The sequence below is a fragment of the Lissotriton vulgaris genome, chromosome 2_2 (genome assembly GCF_964263255.1).
Source record: "Lissotriton vulgaris chromosome 2_2, aLisVul1.2, whole genome shotgun sequence".
Taxonomy (NCBI): domain Eukaryota; kingdom Metazoa; phylum Chordata; class Amphibia; order Caudata; family Salamandridae; genus Lissotriton; species Lissotriton vulgaris.
In genome coordinates, this window is record NC_141688.1 from 109,763,476 (window position 1) to 109,777,397 (window position 13,922).

Genomic DNA, 13,922 nt, shown 5'->3' on the forward strand with positions numbered 1-13,922 from the left:
ATTTACAGTGCCAATAGTTATAACTTGTGACACCTATAGCATTTGTAATGCAATATGTGTTGTATTCACGTGACTTAATACTTAAATAAAAGTTATTGTAATTTATAATGGCAATAGCTTAAACTTTTGTAAATAACTTTTGTGAAGAATATGTTCAGTGTATTTTATTGTGACGAAAATCCAAGAACAGAAGTGAAATACTAACCTCTTTTTGTGACATTTGTAATAAAGCTTGAAACATTGAGAGAACATATTTGACCCAGTTGTTGTTGAATGGTTGCACAGATTGATGCTGTGGTGGCGCTAAGTGATGTTGTGGTGGCGACTAGTGATGCTGTGGCATTCAATGATCCTGTGGTAGCGCATAGTGATGTTGTTGTGCCCCTTAGTGATGCTGTGGTGGTGCTGAGTAATGCAGTGGTGAGGCGATAGATAGAGTGAGTGGGATAGATAGATAGATAGAGTGGGATAGATAGATAGATAGAGTGGGATAGATAGATAGAGTGGGATAGATAGATAGATAGAGTGAGGGCGATAGATAGATAGAGTGGGATAGATAGATAGATAGATAGATAGATAGATAGATAGATAGATAGATAGATAGAGTGAGGGCGATAGATAGATAGAGTGAGGGTGATAGATAGTGAGGGCAATAGATAGATAGAGTGAGGGCGATAGCAAGATAGAGTGAGGGCGATAGATAGAGTGAGGGCAAAAGATAGATTGATAGATAGAGTGAGGCAGATAGATAGATAGATAGATAGATAGATAGATAGATAGATAGATAGATAGATAGATAGATAGATAGATAGATAGATAGATAGATAGATAGATAGATAGATATAGATAGAGTGAGGCCGATAGATAGATAGAGTGAGGGCGATAGATAGAGTGAGGGCGATGGATAGAGTGAGGGCGATGGATAGAGTGAGGGCGATGGATAGAGTGAAGGTGATAAATAGATAGATAGATAGAGTGAGGGCGATAGATAGACAGTGAGGGCAATAGATAGAGTGAGGGCAATAGCAAGATAGAGTGAGGGCGATAGATAGATAGAGTGAGGACGATAGATAGAGTGAGGCCGATAGATAGATAGATAGATAGATAGATAGATAGATAGATAGATAGATAGATAGATAGATAGATAGATAGATAGGAGTGAGGGCGATAGATAGAGTGAGGGCGATAGATAGACAGATAGAGTGAGGGCGATAGACAGATAGAGTGAGGGCGATAGATCGATAGACAGATAGAGTGAGATAGATAGATAGATAGATAGATAGATAGATAGATAGATAGATAGATAGATAGATAGATAGTTGTGTGTGCGGGTGTGTGTGTTATGCTTTGTTTTGCTATGCTATATTTTGTTATGCTATGCTATGTTTTGTTGTGTTTGGTATGCTATGCTATGTTTTGCTAGGCTATGATATGTTTTGTTTTGTTATGCTATATTTTGTTGTGTTTTGTTAAGCTATGCTATGTTTTGTTTTGTTATGCTATGTGTTCTTGTGTTTTGTTATGCTATGCTATGTTTTGTTATGCTATTCTATGTTTTGTTATGCTCTGCTATGTTTTGCTATTCTATGCTTTGTTTTGCTATTCTATGCTTTGTTTTGTTATGCTATGCTATGTTTTTTGCTATCCTATGCTTTGTTTTGTTATGCTAAGCAATGCTTTGTTGTGTTTTGCTATGATTTGTTATGCTATGCTATGTTTTGTTGTGTTTTGCTATGTTTTGGTATGCTGTGTGTTGTGTTTTGTTTTGCTATGCTATGTTTTGTTATGCTATGCAATGTTTTGTTCTGCTTTGTTTTATTATGCTATGCTATGTTTTGCTATTCTATTCTTTGTTTTGTTATGCTATGCTATGTTTTGTTATGTTTTGCTATGCTATGCTTTGTTATGCTATGCTATGTTTTGTTGTGTTTTGCTATGCTATGCTTTGTTATGCTATGTTTTGTTGTGTTTTGCTATGCTATACTATGTTTTGTTGTGTTTTGCTATGCTATGCTTTGTTTTGCTATGCTATGTTTTGTTATGCTATGCTATGCTTTGTTATGCTATGCTGTTATGCTATGCTATGCTTTGTTATGCTATGCTATGTTTTGTTATGCTATGCTATATGTTGTGTTTTATTAAGCTTTGTTTTGCTATGCTATGTTTTGTTATGCTATGCTATGTTTTGTTGTGTTTGATATGCTGTTTGCTATGCTATTATATGTTTTGTTTTGTTGTGCAATGTTTTGTTGTGTTTTGTTAAGCTATGCTATGTTTTGTTGTGTTTTGTTATTTTGCTATGCTACGTGTTATGTTTTGTTATGCTATGTTTTGTCATGTTATGCAATGTTTTTTTATGTTATGCAATGTTTTTTTATGCTATGCTATGTTTGTTTTGCTATCCTATGCTTTGTTTTGTTATGCTATGCTCAGTTTAGTTTTGCTATCCTATGCTTTGTTTTGTTATGCTATGCTATGGTTTGTTGTGTTTTGTTATGCTATGCTACGCTATGCTATGCTTTGTTATGCTATTTTGTGTTATGCTATGCTATGTTTTGTTTTATTATGCTATGCTTTCATTTGCTATGCTATGTTTTGTTATGCTATGCTTTGTTATGCTATGCTTTGTTATTCTATGCTTTGTTATGTTTTGTTATGCTATGCCAAGCGTTGTTTATGTTGTGTTTTGTTATGCTATGCTATGTTGTATTTTGTTGTGCTATGCTATGTTTTGTTGTGTTTTGTTATGCTATGCTAGGTTTTGCTATGCTTTCCAACCAATGCTATGTTTTGTTATGTATGCTATGTTTTGTTGTGTGTTGTTATGCTATGTTATGTTTTGTTGGGTTTTGATGTTTTGTTATGCTTTGTTTTGTTATGCTATGCTTTGTTATGTTATGCTATGTTTTGTTCTGCTATGTGTTGTTGTGCTTTGTTATGCTATGTTTTGTTATGTTATGCTATGTTTTGTTATGCTATGCTATGTTTTGCTATCCTATGCTTTGTTTTGTTATGTTATGCTATGTTTAGTTTTGCTATCCTATGCTTTGTTATGCTATGTTGTGTTGTGTTTTGCTATGATTTGATATGCTATGCTGTGTTTTGTTGTGTTTTATAATGCTATGTTTTGTTGTGTTTTGCTATGATTTGATATGCTATGCTGTGTTTTTTTGTGTTTTTCTTATGCTATGCTTTGTTTTGCTATGCTATGTTTTGTTATGCTATGCAATGCTTTGTTATACTATGTTTTGTTATGCTAAGCTTTGTTTTGTTATGCTATGCTATGTTTGGTTATGCGATGCTATGTTTTGTTGTGTTTTCTTATGCTATGTTTTGCTATGCTTTGCAATGCTGTGTTTTGTTTTATATTATGCTATGTTTTGTTATGTTATGCTGTTTTGTTCTGCTGTTTTGTTGTGTTATGTTATGCTATGCTATGTTTTATTTTACTATGCTATGTTTTGTTTTGCTGTTCTTTGTTATGTTATGCTATGGTTTGTTTTGTTATGCTATGCTATGTTTTGTTATGTTATGCTGTTTTGTTCTGCTGTTTTGTTGTGTTATGTTATGCTATGCTATGTTTTATTTTACTATGCTATGTTTTGTTTTGCTGTTCTTTGTTATGTTATGCTATGGTTTGTTTTGTTATGCTATGCTATGTTTTGTTGTGTTTTGCTATGCTATGCTTTGTTATGCTATGCTATGTTTTGTTGTGTTTTGCTATGCTATGCTTTGTTATGCTATGTTTTGTTGTGTTTTGCTATGCTATGCTTTGTTTTGCTATGCTATGTTATGTTATGCTATGCTATGCTTTGTTATGCTATGCTGTTATGCTATGCTATGCTTTGTTATGCTATGCTATGTTTTGTTATGCTATGCTATATGTTGTGTTTTATTAAGCTTTGTTTTGCTATGCTATGTTTTGTTATGCTATGCAATGTTTTGTTCTGCTTTGTTTTATTATGCTATGCTATGTTTTGCTATTCTATTCTTTGTTTTGTTATGCTATGCTATGTTTTGTTGTCTTTTGCTATGCTATGCTTTGTTATGCTATGCTATGTTTTGTTGTGTTTTGCTATGCTATGATGCTATGCTATGCTTTGTTATGCTATGCTATGTTTTGTTATGCTATGCTATATGTTGTGTTTTATTAAGCTTTGTTTTGCTATGCTATGTTTTGTTATGCTATGCTATGTTTTGTTGTGTTTGATATGCTGTTTTGCTATGCTATTATATGTTTTGTTTTGTTGTGCAATGTTTTGCTGTGTTTTGTTAAGCTATGCTATGTTTTGTTGTGTTTTGTTATTTTGTTATGCTACGTGTTATGTTTTGTTATGCTATGTTTTGTCATGTTATGCAATGTTTTTTTATGCTATGCTATGTTTGTTTTGCTATCCTATGCTTTGTTTTGTTATGCTATGCTCAGTTTAGTTTTGCTATCCCATGCTTTGTTTTGTTATGCTATGCTATGGTTTGTTGTGTTTTGTTATGCTATGCTATGCTATGCTTTGTTATGCTATTTTGTGTTATGCTATGCTATGCTTTGTTATGCTATTTTGTGTTATGCTATGCTATGTTTTGTTTTATTATGCTATGCTTTCATTTGCTATGCTATGTTTTGTTATGCTATGCTTTGTTATTCTATGCTTTGTTATGTTATGTTTTGTTATGCTATGCCAAGCGTTGTTTATGTTGTGTTTTGTTATGCTATGCTATGTTGAATTTTGTTGTGCTATGCTATGTTTTGTTATGCTATGCTAGGTTTTGCTATGCTTTGCAATGCTATGTTTTGTTATGTATGCTATGTTTTGTTGTGTGTTGTTATGCTATGTTATGTTTTGTTGCGTTTTGATGTTTTGTTATGCTTTGTTTTGTTATGCTATGCTTTATGTTATGCTATGCTTTGTTCTGCTATGTGTTGTTGTGTTTTGTTATGCTATGTTTTGTTATGTTATGCTATGTTTTGTTATGCTATGCTATGTTTTGCTATCCTATGCTTTGTTTTGTTATGTTATGCTATGTTTAGTTTTGCTATCCTATGCTTTGTTATGCTATGTTTTGTTGTGTTTTGCTATGATTTGATATGCTATGCTGTGTTTTGTTGTGTTTTATTATGCTATGCTTTGTTTTGCTATGCTATGTTTTGTTATGCTATGCAATGCTTTGTTATACTATGTTTTGTTATGCTAAGCTTTGTTTTGTTATGCTATGCTATGTTTGGTCATGCTATGCTATGTTTTGTTGTGTTTTCTTATGCTATGTTTTGCTATGCTTTGCAATGCTGTGTTTTGTTATGTATGCTATGTTTTGTTGTGCTTAGTTATGCTATGATATATTATGTTGTGTTTTGCTATGTTTTGTTATGCTATGCTTTGTTTTATGTTATGCTATGTTTTGTTATGTTATGCTGTTTTGTTCTGCTGTTTTGTTGTGTTATGTTATGCTATGCTATGTTTTGTTTTACTATGCTATGTTTTGTTTTGCTGTTCTTTGTTATGTTATGCTATGGTTTGTTTTGTTATGCTATGGTATGTTTTGCTGTGTTATGCTATGTTTTGTTATGCTATGTTTTGTTATGCTATGCTTTGTTTTATGTTATGTTATGCTGTTTTGTTGTGTTGTTATGCTATGCTATGTTTTGTTTTACTATGATATGTTTTGTTTTGCTATGCTTTGTTATTTTATGCTTTGTTTTGTGATGCTATGCTTTGTTATGCTATGCTATGCTTTGTTGTGTTTTGCTATGCTGTTTTATTTTGTTATGCTATGTTTTGTTTTGCTATCCTATGCTTTGTTTTGTTATGCTGTGCTTTTGCTATCCTATGCTTTTGTTTGTTATGCTATGCTATGCTGTGTTTCTTTATGCTATGCTATGTTTTGTTATGCTATGCAGGTGAGGGTGTGTGAGGGTGAGTGAGGGTGAGGGGGGTGAGGGTGTGTGAGGGTGAGGGTTTTTGAGGGTGACGGTGTGTGAGGGTGAGGGGGTATGAGGGTGAGAGTGAGTGAGGGTGTATGAAGGTGAGAGGGGGTGAGGGTGTGTGAGGGTGAGGGGGGTGAGGGTGTGTGAGAGTGAGGGGGTGTGAGGGTGAGGGGGTGTGAGTGAGGGTGAGAGGTTGAGGGGGTGTGAGGGTGAGTGAGGGGGTGTGAGGGTGAGTGAGGGTGTGTGAGGGTATGTGAGGGGTGTGAGGGTGAGAGTGTGTGAGGGTGAGAGGGTGTGTGAGGGTGAGAGGGTGTGTGAAGGTGAGGGGGTGTGAGGGAAAGAGGGTGTGAGGGTGAGGGGGTGTGAGGGTGAGGGGGTGTGAGGGTGAGGGGGTGTGAGGGTGAGGGGGTGTGAGGGTGAGAGAGTGTGTGAGGGTGAGAGGGTGTGTGAGGGTGAGAGGGTGCCATGGCTGCAGCCCACAGAGACCCCACACTGCCACACACAGAGGAAAAAAATTAGAGGGAACATTGGTAGTTAGTGTTAGATCCCTGACCTCAGAATATCCCCAGGCGTCAGACTGGATCCGGAAAGTTTTGCGTAGCAGTACCCCTGCGCGTCTGTAGGCGTCGTCTGCGGCTCTGCATCCGTCGGCGCTGGGATGATGTCGTCGGAGTATTTAGACGCCGCCCTCGCGCGCTGACGTCAGTTCTTATACGTAGCTTTTCCGCGCCAGGAACGCAGAGCCACGATAAAAACCGACACTGGTGCCATGAAACTAGGGCCCTCAAAGGGAAGAACCTTAACTCTAGATATAGGATCGCAGAACGGGGAGGATGGGTGGGGCGGTAAGGAATCTAACACTAACTACTGTTTCTTACAGATATATTGTTATCGAAGATAAGTAACTTGTGCATCTGAAAGAAACAGGTTAGTGTTAGATTCCTTACCTTAGAATAGATACCCCAGCAATACCAACCCCGGTAGTGGGTCTGCGAACCAATGATCACACCAGAAAGTCCTGGAGAACAGAACGTCCGAAAAAGCCATCTCTCCGGACTTGGCAGTCCAGGCAGTAGTGTCTAGCGAACGTGTGCAGCAAGGTCCACGTAGCTGCCTGACAGATTTCCTGCAAGGAAACTCCCCGACCTAGGGCAGTAGTAGCCGCCGTGGCCCAAGTTGAATGGGCCCTCAGCCCAACAGGAGGCTCCTGTTTAGCCAAAGAGTAGCATACCTTGATGCACAACACGTCCCACCGAGAGATGGTCCGTTTGTGCACCACCTGTCCCTGCTTAGCGCCCACGTAACCACCAAAAAGCTGGTCGTCCACACGGAACTGGCGTGTGCGATCCAGATAGAATGAGAGCGCATGTTTTGGGTCCAGACGGTGGAGCCTCTCTTCCTCTTTCGAGGGATGTGGAGGCGGAAAGAAGGTGGGCAAGGTGATGGACTGCCCGATGTGGAAGGCTGTGACAACCTTGGGTAGGAAAGACGGACGCTTCCGCAAGACAACTTTGTCCGAATGGACAGAAAGGAAAAGATGTTTGGAAGAAAGAGCCTGGAGCTCACTTACTCTCCTGGCAGAGGTGATGGCAACCAGGAAGGCAGTCTTAAGAGTGAGAAGACAAAGAGGGCAATTGTGAAGTGGCTCGAAAGGAGCGCACATCAATTAAGTAAGAACAAGGTTCAAGTCCCACTGAGGCACCACAAAAGGAACACGAGGAAACATGTGAGTGATGCCCTTCAAGAACCTATTTACAACCGGGGACTTGAAAAGAGAAGTTTGATCAGATAGCCTTAAAAAGGCTGACATGGCAGAGAGGTAGCCCTTGATAGTGCCCAGAGCAGAGCCCTGCTGGGCAAGAGAAAGAAGAAAGAGGAGAACCTCTGAAATGGGGCAGAAAGGGAATCCACAGCCTTTGCTGTGCACCATGCCACAAATTTGTTCCACCTGCAGGCGTATACCGATTTTGTGGAGGGACGCCTGGCTGCCAGAATCACATCACAGACCTCAGGAGGCAAGTCAAATGGCCACAACTGTCGCCGCTCAAGCTCCACGCATGGAGGTAGAGACTGGACAGGTTCGGGTGGAGGCCGTCCCCTGCTGCTGCGACAGAAGGTCCTTCTGAAGAGGCAGACGAATCTGGGGATCGACTGACATACTGAGTAGCTCGGGATACCAGTATCTTTGTGCCCAGTCCGGAGCCACAAGGATGATTTGGGCCCGATCGTGCCTGATCTTCTTCAGCACTCTGGGCAGAAGTGGTATAGGCGGAAAGACGTACAATAGACCGCAGCTCCACTCGCGACGCTTTGGAAATTCCTCCGCGCAGAACTGATGACATTGCGCATTCTCTTCGGTGGCAAATAGATCTAACCAAGGCTCTACCCATCGCCGAAAGAGACCTTGTGCCACGTCCGAGTTCAGACGCCATTCGTGATCCATCATGCACCTGCGGCTGAGTTCGTCCGCCCTGGCGGTCAGGGAATCTGCCATGTGTTGAACCACCAGGGTGACGTCCTGGTGTTCCAGCCATTGCCAGAGGCGCAGAACCTCCTGACAAAGGGTCCACGACCCCACCCCACCCTGTTTGTTGCAGTACCACATGGGGGTGGTGTTGTCAGTGAACAACTGCACTACACTTCCCCTGACAGAGGGAAGGAATGCTTTCAGTGCAAGTCGGATCACCCGCAGCTCCAGAAGGTTGATATGGAGCCGAGACTCCGCCGGAGACCAGAGGCCTCTGATCTCCGCCTCTCCCATGTGGCCCCCCAGCATAGGAGGGACCCATCCGTCACTACTACGTGCTCCGGTTGGGGTAGAAAGAAGGATCTGCCGGTCCGTAAGCCACCACTGCAACTGACTCGCAGTGCCCTCCGAGATCCGGACGTGGTCAAACAGGTGGCCCTGATGCTGGGCCCACTGAAACTTCAGGTCCCACTGCAGAGCCCGCATCCGCCACCTGGCCTGATGCACCAGAAGGATGCAGGAGGCCATCAGCCCCAGAAGCCCCAGCGTCAACCTGACCGAGACTCGGGATAAAGGCCGAAAGATCGGAATCAGAGCCTGAATATCCCGAACCCGCTGTTCGGGAGGATAAACCCGAAACTGCGCCGAGTCCAGAACCGCTCTGATGAAGAGGAGCTTCTGAGAGGGACACAGGTGTGACTTCGGCACATTGATGGAGAACACCAGCAGGTGCAAGAGGTCGGCCATAGTCTGGAGGTGGCTGACGACTGTCTGGGGCGAGCCCGCCTTCAACAACCAGTCGTCGAGATAGGGGAAGACTGATACTCCTAATCTGCGCAGTTGGGCTGCGACCACCGCCATCACTTTTGTGAACACCCGAGGGGCGCTGGTAAAGCCGAAGGGGAGCACGGTAAACTGAAAGTGCTCGCGGCCTGCAGTGAACCGCAGGTAACGCCGGTGGGCCGGCAGGATGGGGATGTGAAAATATGCATCCTGCAAGTCCAACGCTACCTGCAAGTCTTCTGGGTCTAGGGCAGCTAAGACCTGAGCCAAAGTCAGCATCTTGAACTTCTCCCTCCGGAAGAAGCCGTTGAAGTTCCGCAGGTCCAAGACAGGGCGTAGGCCCCCTTTGCCCTTCTTGTGAACCTTAAAGTAGTGAGAGTAACAACCACACCCTAATTCTGGCCCAGGAACGCCCTCAATGGCCCCCTTGGCCAAGAGGGCCGTAACTTCCTCCTGCAGAAGTTGCAAGCGATCCCCCGACACGCGGTGGTACTGCGATGGCATGGCTGGAGGGGTCGCCTTGAAGGGGAGGGAGTAGCCCCTTCAGACGATTTGCAGCACCCACCTGTCCTATGTGATGGAGCGCCAGTGGAGGAGGTGATGGCGAACCCTGCTCCTCACTGGCGTCCAATGGGCCTCAAAGCTCGGACTAGGAAGGCTTTGAGGCGGATGCTGCGGGGGTGGATGTGGACTGGCCTCGCCGCTGTTCCCTGGCATCGCCATGGCAGTTACCACGTCCGCCGCCACACTGGATGTTAGTCTGCAGCCCGTGGCTGGCAGGACGTGAGGGGGCGCCCTTCCTTGACCACGAAAGGAGAGAAAGGCAGAAGTCTGCTGGCGCTGGCCCTACAGGCACAAGGACTTGGCCGTAGCCCTGGAGTCCTTGAAACGCTCAACCGCACTGTCTGCCTTGTCGCCAAAGAGGCGACGGCCATCAAACGGCATGTTCATGAGGGAATTCTGGACATCAGCCGAAAAGTTGGCGGACCTCAGCCAGGCGTGGCGGTGAACCGCCACCGTCGTGGAAGTCACCCTGCCCAGCGAGTCTGTGGTATACAGCCCACATCGGATAGAATACCGTGCTGCATCCTGCCCTTCCACAAGAGCCTGAGCGAGTTTGACCTGGGCCTTTTCCGGGCAAGCTGGCAGCGCGTCCACGACCGGCCCAAAAGGCAAGCGGTGTTGACCGACCGCAACCCCAAACTAAGTGAGGAGAACAGCTTCTTACCGAACTGCTCATACCTTTTGGATTCCCGATCAGGGGTGCAGTCGGGATTGCGGTCTGGGATCTAGAGGGCTGGATAACCAGGCTCTCGGGGTGGGGTCGGTGGACAGGATGCTAGGGTCGCCAGGGGCCAGGCGGTGGCGCCAGGCCATGTTTCGATCTACAGGAGGACCTGTAGCGGGCCCGGACCAAGTGCACAACAGAATGTCAGTAAGGGCCTCATTAAATGGCAGTAGAGGCTCCGAAGAACTTGCCTGCGGTTTAAGGACCTCGGTGAGGAGGTTAGTCCTCACGGCCGCGACAGGGAGCTCAAGACTCAAGGCCTTGGCCGTCCTCGGCAGCAACACGCTGTAAGCAGCCCCCTCCTCCGTGGCCACGGTAGGAGGGGGAGACAAAGCCAGTGTCGGGCGAAGTGTCCAAACCACTGACCTCCCCTAGATCGACTGGCACTCTCGTACCAGAGGGTCCTCAGACCCCTCCCAGTCCCACTCGCCTCCCATCTCCGGATAGTCAGGTTCAAAGGATGGGGCCGAATCATAGAAGAATTGCTCTTATCTCGGCGTCGAGCGACGCCGGTCCGACGCCGGATCCGGACTGAGGGAGGGACCGGGGACGACGCCGTCCTAGGACTGCGTCAGGAGTGACACCCTGGGGGTCGGCGCCGGCGGAGGGGTCGTAAGGTAGACCAGCGGCGACCCGGAGGGACCCTGCGGCGTCGGGACCGGAGTCGTTGACGGCGCCGGGGTCGAAGCACCCGGCCTGCTTGGGCTGCCAGTCGGGGCCGCGGGGCCCAAAGGTGCCACAGCGGGACCTGACGGAGGAGAGAGCGACCTCATGGCCATGAGGAAGGCATTGATCTCCTCCGGCGTCGCGTTAAGCCCAGGGACCGGCGGGTATGGAGCTGGCAGCGGCGCATGCGGCACCGGCGGAGCCGCGTGGGCGGTGTGCCCGAACCCCCGGCCGCGTCGGAGTAGGAAGAGCGATGTCATCTCTTCGACTTCTTGTGCCTCTTACCTAAGGACTTGGAGCCCGACGAATGGTGTCAACTCGCCAAGCATCGATGACTGTGGCCCCGCGAATGGTTCTTCGACCTCCTCCTCGACCTGGACCGTGAACGGCGTGGGGCCGACTGCAGGAGCTCGAGGCGCTTACGGGACCGCTCCCGCCTAGCCTTCGACGTCAAGGCTCGGCAGTCGGGGCACGACTTGTCGTCATGGTCGGCCCCAAGGCAATACAGGCACCGGCGGTGGGGGTCGGTAACCGACATCAGTCGGTTGCAATCGGCACAGGGCTTGAACCCGGGCATCCCTACCGGCACCGATAGTCTAGACGACTCGAAACAAGATCAAAAAAGATCGAAAAAGTTAGTCAAAAAGTGACTACGGAGTACTGCTTTTTAAGGATCTGCGCTTGCTGGCGCGGAAAAAAAGAAGAACTGACGTCAGCGCGCGAGGGCGGCGTCCAAGTACTCCGACTTCATCCCGGCGCCAACGACGGACGCGGAGCCGCAGACAACGCCTACCTACGCTCAGGGGTACTGCTACGCAAAACTTTCTGGATCCAGTCTGATGCCTGAGGATATTCTAATCTGTTTCTTTCAGATAAATAAGATCTGGGCTCATCCTTTCTGCATCAAAGACTTAAAGACGTAAGATTTGAAGAAAATACACTGTTGCATATTTGTTTTTAGGGCTTAAAAAGTGCCTACAAATAAATTCGAAATGTTTATTTGCTACATGACATCCCATGTCATTGGAGAAAAAGATGTGCTTTGAAACGAGGCAGCTCACCAAGGCCGCGATTTTATCAGAATTACAATCTGGGGCATTATGATGACTCTCACTTGCGAGATCAGCATTTTATAAATATCATTATTTCATAACAGCAATTTGCTCACTTAAAAACGAAAAAATACAGTAATGTCTTATTCCTGATAAGTACACATGTTACGACAGTCGATCAATAAATGAAACGTTTAGATTTAGATTACATCATGTGTACATGTTTCAATATACATTGTGGTCCATGGATGAAAGCAGTGTCATACAGATAAAACAGAAGACTGAGAGCTGACAAACTGGTAAGCTTAAATCAGCCTCACTCAAGCCGGTCTCCTTACAACAACTTTGTGATGCTAAAGCAGTCGCTCGATTATAACCAAAGGGCACGTTACCTGTGGCTTCCACAGCTTTCGCAATCTGTCTGAGAGAAAACCCCATTTCTAGCAACGGCACAGCAATTGCAGGTGGTGGAGGAGATGTCGACAGTCTGCTGCTCGGATCTGATAAAGCTAATACAAACATGAACATTTCAGTGTCACAGGTCAATATTAAGTCGACAAATGCAAGAAAGGCAACTGTTATTCTATTACAAAATAAATATGGACGATATGCGAGCATGTGACCTAGTATTTTGTAAAAGGGTGTGCCTTCGAGGTGGGCGTGACACATACCAAACCACCATTCATTTCTACACACAGTGTTCTCTATATCAGTTACCTCCCCCTCCACACATTTATGTAGGCTCATTCACTGAAACACAACCATAACTCCTACAGTGAGGTCTGCACCTCAGGAGTGGTTATAACTTACTCATGGTAGTTTAGCCACTGGATGAAGGTGTTCAACTTCTTTGCATGCTAAAAGTTGGATCCCATTCACGAGACAATATAAGGAATGCTTTTGATAACATACTTTGGTATGTCAGGTGTAAAGTCATGTTGGAGTCGATAAACAGTAGTAATTAAGGTTATGTCGTCACCTAACCGATACCTCCCCAACCGATTAATTTTCAGACTCTGGAAAGAATGTCGGCAATCTCATTATCAATAATGCCTAGTCATTTTCAAGGCTGTTTATTATATTAAATTCGATCTAAGTAGTGAACCCCTGCCTTTGGAAGCTGTGTGGCGCCCTTGAGGGGATATCTTCGGTGTAACAGCAAAATTGTAGTTTGAAAGTGAATGTCATGGAGGTTTAAGCCAATCCGACCAGCAGCTCAGCTGAAAGGATATGAGCCAGGACAACCACACTAAACTAGTCCTAGGGTAGAAACCGATTGAAAAGATTAAGTTCAGCAATACCCAGACCGCCTCCATCCTATCCACTTCAAAGATGAAGGAGACTATCTTCTCACATCTAGCAGTTTTGTACCTCGTGCCGTAATTTCAAGCAGGCAAGTAGAGAAAGGTAGAAGGAAACTGAAGGAGGAAAAGGTGTTCTAAAGCTCTGCCCGACCATGTAGATAATTGGAGGTATTTTGGCTATTTATGTACAGTTCTGAAGTAAAAGGGATGCGACAGCAAAGGCAGTGCGTGGTTAGCAGGAGTAAAATACAGAGTTCTATAGCCAACAAATAGCCAAGGGAGTAAGAATTTTGTTTTATTCACAAAAAGCCTTATTTCATCTATGGGTAAACAACATGCGTCATGAACCATCATATTGACCAACACCAATTACTAGCACAGAATAAGTGTGAATGGTTGCTTGTAGAAAAAGGACCGAAATGAATTTGCCAAAACAAAGCTT

At 44.7% G+C, this 13,922-nt stretch overlaps 1 protein-coding gene across 9 annotated transcripts in view; it reads right to left on the reverse strand.

The window, feature by feature from the left end:
* HERC1 (HECT and RLD domain containing E3 ubiquitin protein ligase family member 1) overlaps positions 1-13,922 on the reverse strand; it is a 2,101,515-nt gene that overhangs the window by 1,081,686 nt on the left and 1,005,907 nt on the right. For all 9 annotated transcript variants that reach the window (XM_086959402.1, XM_086959399.1, XM_086959397.1 and 6 more), the window contains exon 41: positions 12,569-12,685. In XM_086959402.1, the coding sequence (XP_086815528.1) occupies positions 12,569-12,685 (117 nt within the window). The remainder of the gene's footprint in view (positions 1-12,568; positions 12,686-13,922) is intronic.